The 8,543-nt window shown below is 36.1% G+C and overlaps 1 protein-coding gene across 1 annotated transcript; it reads left to right on the top strand.

The window, feature by feature from the left end:
- Nucleotides 1-1,565: 1,565 nt before the first annotated feature.
- Nucleotides 1,566-8,236, top strand: LOC136234670 (ribonucleoside-diphosphate reductase large subunit-like). The gene is made up of 17 exons (XM_066024137.1): nt 1,566-2,132; nt 2,340-2,401; nt 2,485-2,572; nt 3,632-3,895; nt 4,001-4,241; nt 4,347-4,423; nt 4,594-4,764; nt 4,868-4,960; nt 5,102-5,251; nt 5,347-5,433; nt 5,564-5,728; nt 5,808-5,927; nt 6,100-6,302; nt 6,368-6,517; nt 6,612-6,759; nt 7,199-7,285; nt 7,613-8,236. Exons 1-17 carry the CDS (start codon nt 1,905-1,907, stop codon nt 7,709-7,711), a joined length of 2,433 nt encoding a protein of 810 aa, XP_065880209.1. The 5' UTR covers nt 1,566-1,904; the 3' UTR covers nt 7,712-8,236.
- Nucleotides 8,237-8,543: the final 307 nt, after the last annotated feature.

Genomic DNA, 8,543 nt, shown 5'->3' with positions numbered 1-8,543 from the left:
GAATTAATCCCTCCAGACTCTTGATTTGTTTCCATATCTAAAGAGATAGATTTTACTTTCTCACCTCCCCTTTCAACACCTTGATTAGTTACAACAACTCCCTTAGACTATGGCCTAAAAATAAGAATTGATATCTATTATGGATTTCCACCATTGACCAGAATCACAGCAGCTGGCAGCGATGCAGTAGCCACCATGGCATTAGTTGAGTGTTTGCTTTTTTTATTATTGGAGCTCTAAGCCATGTCCCATACAATCGTTCAACTTTATTCAGATACGAGATATCAAGTAATGATTCACATAACTTATTAGCATGCCCAATTTTCCCACAAAAGAAACATGTCATTAACAGTTTTTCATATTTAAAGTGCATCCATGAGACTTCTCCCGTTTTACTGATCTTCATCTTCCTCTTCAATGACACCATCGTATTCATAGTAACCCGAGTCCCCATATATGTTCTCCCTATCCTTGTAAAATTTTTCGAATCTTCCTCTATGAACTCACCTATGTAATTTCCTATATAGACAACAACTTTTTTTGACATGAATTTGGTAGGAAATTCATGAACTTGCACCCAAAACTTAGCCTTCGTTAGTTGTAGTTCATTAGGATTTTATCCTTCAATCAGTTTGGCAACAATCAATGAATTTTTTTCGAACCTCCATGGGCCACCCTTCACCACACGTTCACGTTCCAATGAGTGAAAGAATTAAAAAATGAATTTATTCAGACCTAAATCAGTTATACACAACCCTTTGGACGGACATCAAAGATCCACCATTGTTTTCTTCATCATTGGAATTTTAATACCCTATTAATGAGAAATCTACCGACGAGACGTACGCTCGGAGCTTTTGGTGTTGGTTGGACCTTAGCATCGTCATGGTTTACAACTACCCTTGCATAACTATCTTCTTCCATAGTTATTTTTACATACGACTCATTCATGAATTCCATGATCGGAGAGAGAAAAGAGAAAAACAAAAAGGAAAAGAAACCTCAGAGAAAAAAACTCGTCAATAGCGAAATATTCTTAACCAAAACGATATTATCAATGAGTGATATTAGAAACAAGTGTAATCATAAAAATAAGTTGATTATTTAAAAACAGATTCAATTATATAGTTTGAAAAAATAAATATATGATGAAAACATGTTGATTCCCCCATTTAAATAAAATGGTCACAAGGGGAATGAGAAGATTATGCATTCCTTTTCCGGAACAGATCTAAACACGATGATAAATTAATGATCATTTCTTTCCTTTCCCCTTATTTTCCTTTCTAGATTCATTTTCGTTACCATTGCACGAACTAAACGACTCATTAAGAATATACTTTCTCTTTGTTAGTGAGTAGCTTTTATTAACTTATAGTCCTTTCCTTATCTTATTTTTTTTATTAATAATTTAATATTGAAAAGTATCTTCTCATACTGTTGATAAATATAAAAATACATAATAATTTTAATTATAAAATAAATAAATAAAGTGGAATATAATAAATATGGTTGTAGATGATATTTAACGCTCTTAATGGATGAAGTGGTAAGATTAAAATTAAATGACTAAGGTTTCGAATCCATCAACCATTAAATGAATGAGCAACTGCGATGGGATGGAGTCGTGCGCAAGGTTCAGAACTCTCCCTCCACTTATATTTATAAAATTGGGCGGGAAACTTAAAATATCGAAGAAACTATCCTCTAATCCACTCAAAACTTTTGGAATAAATACTCAATCAAATTCAAACCCAAATCCTTTTGGCTTCTCTTGCAATCTTGTTGCTTCCACCATCTCTATATATTATAATCCCAATTCACGCACTCCTATCCTATCCTATCACCTGTTCGACGAAACTCCTCATTCAAATTACCGGATTAATTTCTATCCCCATTAGACGATGTACGTGGTTAAGCGAGATGGCCGTCAAGAACCAGTTCATTTCAACAAGATCACGGCTCGACTCGTCAATCTAAGTTATGGGTTGAACACTGACCACTGTGATCCTGTGCTTGTTGCCCAAAAGGTCTGCGCTGGGGTCTATAAGGGTGTCACCACCACCCAGCTTGACGAGTTAGCTGCTGAGACTGCCGCTTCTATGACTGCTAACCACCCTGATTACGCTTTGGTCAGTTCATTTTTGTGCTTTTCGCATTTGGATTCAAGCAAAGTTTTCTACTTTGTTTTCATTCAACTTCACTTTCATATCATATACGTAGTAGTTAATCAATGATGAGTTTGGAATGTGACTTATTTTGTTTGAAGTTTGTCTTTGTCTCTGGTTTTGATGATTTAGCTTGACTTGGTTATTTGTTTCATCGATGATGCTATGTAGTTGGCTGCAAGAGTTTCTGTTTCAAATCTGCATAAGAATACAAACAAATCTTTCTCAGAGACGTGAGTATTTCTGTTCAACTTCAGTTGTTCTTCAATTGGCTGAACATTGATAGTCAAGAGTTTTGTTATGATGGATGATGCAGGATTAAAATGATGTATAACCTTGTTGATAAGAGGTCTGGACAGAAGGCTTCTCTGATTGCAGATGATGTTTATGAAATTATCATGGAGGTACTGTAGTTTTACTCTATGGCTTTCTCAAGCAACTAACTTCTAGAAATTATTTTAAATATCTAGCATCATACATGTCAAGGAATCATTACAAATAAAAGCTTAAACTTATAGGTAAAGAGCCAAAAATAACTTTTATTATTAGCTATCTTACCATGCGTCGAAATTTTATCAACAAATGAGGTTGCCACAAGTCAAACCTTCGACCATTTGGTCTTAGAGGCTTTGATATCATGTCAAAGAACCAATTGGACTAAATGTTTAAACGGATAGTTAAGGCTCAAGAATAAGGTTTATTAACTTTTTGAAGCAATAATTTTGTTGCTGTGTTTCTTTCTACAATACTCTGATTAATATTCAAAATGAGTACTGTGTTGTGACTGTCATGGAACCGATTGAACTAAAAGCTCGAACTAATAGTTAAGGCCCAATCATATATCTTATATTAATCTCCGACACACCCCACACGCAAATGCTCCTTGGGCTTGCAGCGTGCACAACACAGGCCCATCCCGCCTGTGTTTTTAATTCCACAAATTAATGAGGTTGCCGGGACTCGAACCCTCGACCGTTTGGTCCTAGAGGCTCTGATACCATGTCATGGAACCGTTTTAGCTAAAAGCTCGAGCTGATAGTTAAAGGTCCACTTCATATTAATAGCTGACACCAGTCGGAGATTAATATAAGATATATGATTGGGCCTTAACTATTAGTTCGAGCTTTTAGTTCAATCGGTTCCATGACATGGTATCAGAGCTAGTGTGACCAAGTGGTCCTGGGTTCGATTCCTGGCAGCCCCATTTGTTGAGTTATTTGCAGGACATGGTAATATGGGTCTGTGTTGTCACGCTTCAAGCCCAAGTGTGCTTTCGCGTGTGGGGGTGTGTCAGCTATTAATATGAAGTGGACCTTTAACTATCAGCTCGAGCTTTTAGCTAAAACGGTTCCATGACAGTGACTAACTCATTAAGTTTCCATTAACAATGTTCAACCATGCCATTTGATGAATGCTATGAATAATGGGGTTAGTAATCTAAATCTCTATCTTCTTGCTATCAGAATGCCGCTCGATTGGATGGTGAGATCATCTATGACAGAGATTTTGACTATGATTACTTTGGATTCAAAACGCTTGAGAGGTCTTACCTTTTGAAGATTGATGGGAGGATTGTGGAAAGACCGCAACACATGTTGATGAGGGTTGCTGTTGGTATACACAAAGATGATACTGAATCTGCTGTCAAAACATACCACTTGATGTCTCAACGTTGGTTTACACATGCTACTCCTACTCTTTTCAATGCAGGAACCCCCAAACCCCAAGTATGTTTATGTCATATGTTTTTTTCTTTTACATGAAATAAGTTCTTACAGCAATCTTCTTATTATAATATATCTTCCACCCTCCTCCTATGGATGCTATGGCAGTTGAGTAGCTGCTTCCTTTTGTGCATGAAAGATGATAGTATTGAGGGTATATTCGACACTTTGAAGGAGTGTGCTGTAATCAGCAAGTCAGCTGGAGGAATCGGTCTTTCAATACATAATATTCGTGCTACAGGAAGTTATATTTGTGGGACAAATGGGAATTCAAATGGCATTCTTCCAATGCTTCGAGTGTTTAATGACACTGCTCGCTATGTGGATCAAGGGGGAGGCAAAAGGAAGGGTACAATTCACCTCTAGCCTTTTCTTTTTTTCCACATATATAGACATGAACACCCACATAAATGTAATAAAAAGTGCAATCTTGAGCAATTTTGTTTATTTTTAGGTGCTTTTGCCATATATTTGGAGCCATGGCATGCAGATATCTTTGAGTTTCTGGATCTTAGGAAAAACCATGGAAAGGTAATTATAGTAGGCAACATGGATTAATAATATCAATTGCTACTCATCAAAATATGATGTTTTAGTCTGAAGAAACTTCAGTTTCAGGGATTTCCTATTTTTAATGTTTTCCTCAAGTTCTTTTTTTTTTTGGGATTTTGGTGAATATTCTACATTTGATTTCTTTGCAGGAGGAGCATCGAGCTAGAGATTTATTCTATGCTCTTTGGATTCCCGACTTATTTATGGAAAGAGTCAAAGGTGATGGAAGCTGGTCATTGTATTGTCCTAATGAAGCTCCTGGTTTGGCTGATTGTTGGGGTGAAGAATTTGAAAAGCTGTACACTGCTTATGAAACTGAGGTAAAGAACTTGTCACGACATGCGATATTTAGATTGCTTGTGAATCTGAAATAAATTTGTCATTGATTGCAACGTGTTGAAATGATATGTCCTACGGATACAGGGTAAAGCAAAGAAGGTCATACCTGCTAGGAAACTCTGGTTTGAGATTTTAAATTCCCAAATTGAGACAGGAACTCCTTATATTCTTTTTAAGGTACATCAGGAATTCAAATATATTACTAATTCACAGCCTACTTTTAGGAAATTGTGACAATTTCTTGACATGTTAAGTAATTTTTATTCTATGCAACCAAAATGAAAAATAATTCTTTTTCTTACAAAAAATTCTTACCAGGATTGTTGCAATAGGAAGAGCAACCAGCAGAATCTGGGGACTATAAAGTCCTCGAATTTGTGCACTGAGATCATTGAATTCTCAAGTCCAACAGAAACTGCAGTTTGCAATCTGGCTTCTATTGCTCTACCACGTTATGTAAAGGAAAGGGTGAGTGATAGGAATCTAATCTAATGACTCTTATATCGTGGCTATATATACTTTTAATTATACTGTTCAATTCAATTTTCAACTGTTTGTTGAAGGGAGTACCAACTGATTCAGTCGCATCTAAACTTGTTGGTAGTGGAGGTTCAGAGAGCAGATATTTTGATTTTGAAAAACTAGCAGAGGTATGTTGTAACTAGAATTTTTGGATAATTCTAAAATAAATTTTTTAGTGTTTGATTGGAATAGTTAAGTGTTGTGACTACTTTTGTATTTGAGGGAGGTGAACTTATGTAAATTTCATTGCTACTATAGGTTACAGAAACTGCTGTTGCCAATCTAAACAAGATCATTGATATTAATTACTATCCCATTGAATCTGCAAGGAGATCAAATTTACGACACAGGCCAATTGGTATTGGAGTTCAGGGTCTCGCTGATACTTTTATCCTTCTTGGAATGCCATTTGATTCACCAGAGGTGAGAAATCCATGACTCTCAGGTATGATTCACCTTTAGCTGGTGTAGCTAGGCTGAAGCTTGTTTCTGTCTCTTACAGGCCCAACAGCTGAACAAAGATATATTTGAGACCATATACTATCATGCATTGAGGGCTTCTTCTGAGTTGGCTGCAAAAGACGGCCCTTATGAGACATATGACGGTAGCCCTGTAAGCAAGGTGTGGTCTCCTCAGCTTTTTTATTTTATCATGGAGAAAATGTGTATCCTTTAAGTCCCTTTTCCATTTCATCATGTTTGGTCTCCTCATTATATTGTGTGTGCTTAGAAGTTGAGGGAATAAAAAAGAGAAGACCTTCTAGATCTTTACCATCCTTTCTCTTTTCATTCAGGGAATTCTTCAGATGGACATGTGGGGAGTCATGCCATCTGATAGATGGAATTGGAACAAACTTAGGGAAATGATTTCAAAGAATGGAGTAAGAAATTCCCTTCTTGTGGCACCTATGCCAACTGCATCAACAAGCCAGATTCTTGGAAATAATGAGTGTTTTGAGCCTTACACATCCAATATCTACAGCCGCAGAGTCTTAAGGTTTGCTATTCAAGCTTGCTACTTGAAAAGTGTATCTGCTTCCATCTGACATGTTTCATTTTCAGCGGTGAATTTGTTGTGGTGAACAAACACCTCCTTCATGATTTAACAGAGACTGGTCTTTGGTCACAAGCTCTTAAGAATAAAATAATATCCGAGAATGGCTCTGTTGCAAAAATTCCTGAGATTCCAGAGCAGTTGAAAGCTATTTACAAGTAATAATAACTCTTCCTGTTTTGTGCTGTATTTTGTAGCTAAGTTATAATTATTTGTGTCATGTTAAGACAATATTATTACATACAATATCAGGACGGTGTGGGAAATCAAGCAAAAGACATTGGTTGATATGGCTGCTGACAGAGGATGCTACATAGACCAGAGTCAGAGTCTGAATATTCACATAGAGCAACCTGATCTGGGGAAACTAACTTCATTACATTTTCATGCTTGGTCTAAGGTATCAATTTATGTGATGAATGACATACCAAATATATTGCGAATTCGTTAGAGAAAAAGTCTCTGCCTCATCCTGTCGTTGACATTGTTAAATATGTTTTACATGCCACTTATTGCAATTAAGCTATAACATTCAGGGCGTTGGTCTATCTTTTATTGTGTTAAACGATATACTGATCAAATAATTGGGGAATACCCTTCTTATTCTAAAATATATTGCATCAGCTTCAGTAGTTTTTTGGTATGCATGTCTTCATCGCTGCAATGCAATTTTTTCTTTCTTTGTTCTTTTAATAAAAATAAAAATACAAAAAGAACATACAAAACTATTGTTCAATGATATCTTCTGTTTATTCCTAGATCGTTCTGCATGCTGCAATTTTTTTCCTTTTATTTCTTCTTCTATATCTTGGTTTTTTAATTACTTTTTCTTGGAGCAGGGCCTGAAAACAGGGATGTATTATCTGCGAACACGTGCCGCAGCTGATGCAATCAAGTTCACAGTTGACACACCTGTTCTGAACCATGTAATGAAATTTATCTTTGATGTCGCGTTATGCCAAGTTCAAGCATTCATTAAAGCCTTTTTCCCCCTTTAATTAGATTTGATTTTGAAGGTATAAAGTGCAGTTATGCATATAGCTATATCTGAGACACCTGAAAGTTGCAGTAAAATTTCAAACAGGAGTGAATAATATTGCATAGTAATATACAGTTTATTATGAGGCGATGGAAATATCCTTTTTTGCTTGGTCTAAGGACATATTCTCAGTAGAATAATAAGATGATAACATTAATTCTCGTATTCATATAAAAAGTTGACAGGTTTTTCATTGTTTTGGTGGCTGGTTCAGGAAAATATAAACACAAGACATGATAATCTCGACCCTGACATTGCAGAGGTGGCATGTTCACTTAAGAATAGAGAAGAATGCATGGCTTGTGGCAGTTAATAATATCCAAAGTTGAGGTGATTTTGTTGTTAATCACCTGCGAGATGGAGCTAGCAAGCTTTGAACTGTAAAAAGCAAATGAATCTAACTCTTCTAGTGTATATATCTAATGCTTATTTAAATCGGGGGTGCAGCTATTTGGTCTAGCCATGTCGCCATTCGATAGGTCCAGGTATGAAATTCTGTAGTTAAGGGATGTCTGTATAGTTTTTTGTCCCCCCTAGTAGCAGATAAGCTGAACTTTCTTATTTTGAAATTGTATGGCTATGAAAGGCTGGAAATCAATTACTTGTGTGCGCCTCTTTAGAAAGGTCATATAATATGAACTTGATAGCTTGTGGTGTGATGGTACTTGGTTGATGTTTATACAGCATTTGCTTTGTATACTTGTAATTATTTCTCATCTTGTTGAAGACTAGATAGAGGGCTGGGGATTATGGTGAATGCAGGCCTTTCTCAGCAAATGCTACATTCCTGTTGGGTTTGCATAGTTGTGGGCTACAAATGAAAAGTCATTGCCAGGTCCTTTTATTTTATTTTGTTTTAGGTTAGCTTTGAATTTCTAAGTTGGACTGATATTTATTAGGAAATTGTTATTCTAATTTATTTCCTGTCAGGGATTATTTTGTTACTTCATGGTGACTGAATTTGACAAATCTTTGAATTGAATTGAGGAAAGTTAAAGAACTTTGGGGTCAAAGCACCCACAGTAAGTAAAGTAGAGGTATTTGTACTAATGACACTAAAGTAATACATTTCCGTCAACAAAGTCATTACTACTCGATTCGACGACTTGCTCCACTGGAATGCGACACTTTATTGACAAGTCATA

This window comes from Euphorbia lathyris, chromosome 7 (genome assembly GCF_963576675.1).
Source record: "Euphorbia lathyris chromosome 7, ddEupLath1.1, whole genome shotgun sequence".
In the NCBI taxonomy this organism is placed as follows: domain Eukaryota; kingdom Viridiplantae; phylum Streptophyta; class Magnoliopsida; order Malpighiales; family Euphorbiaceae; genus Euphorbia; species Euphorbia lathyris.
This window is presented reverse-complemented; position numbering and strand designations above follow the sequence as displayed.

What these genes read in the sequence shown, in the direction of transcription:
- LOC136234670 (XM_066024137.1), top strand. Translation starts at nt 1,905, where the DNA reads ATGTACGTGGTTAAGCGAGATGGCCGTCAAGAACCAGTTCATTTCAAC. An exon ending in TTTATGAAATTATCATGGAG is followed by an intron (nt 2,573 to 3,631) that starts GTACTGTAGTTT and finishes TCTTGCTATCAG; the next exon opens with AATGCCGCTCGATTGGATGG. An exon ending in CAGGAACCCCCAAACCCCAA is followed by an intron (nt 3,896 to 4,000) that starts GTATGTTTATGT and finishes ATGCTATGGCAG; the next exon opens with TTGAGTAGCTGCTTCCTTTT.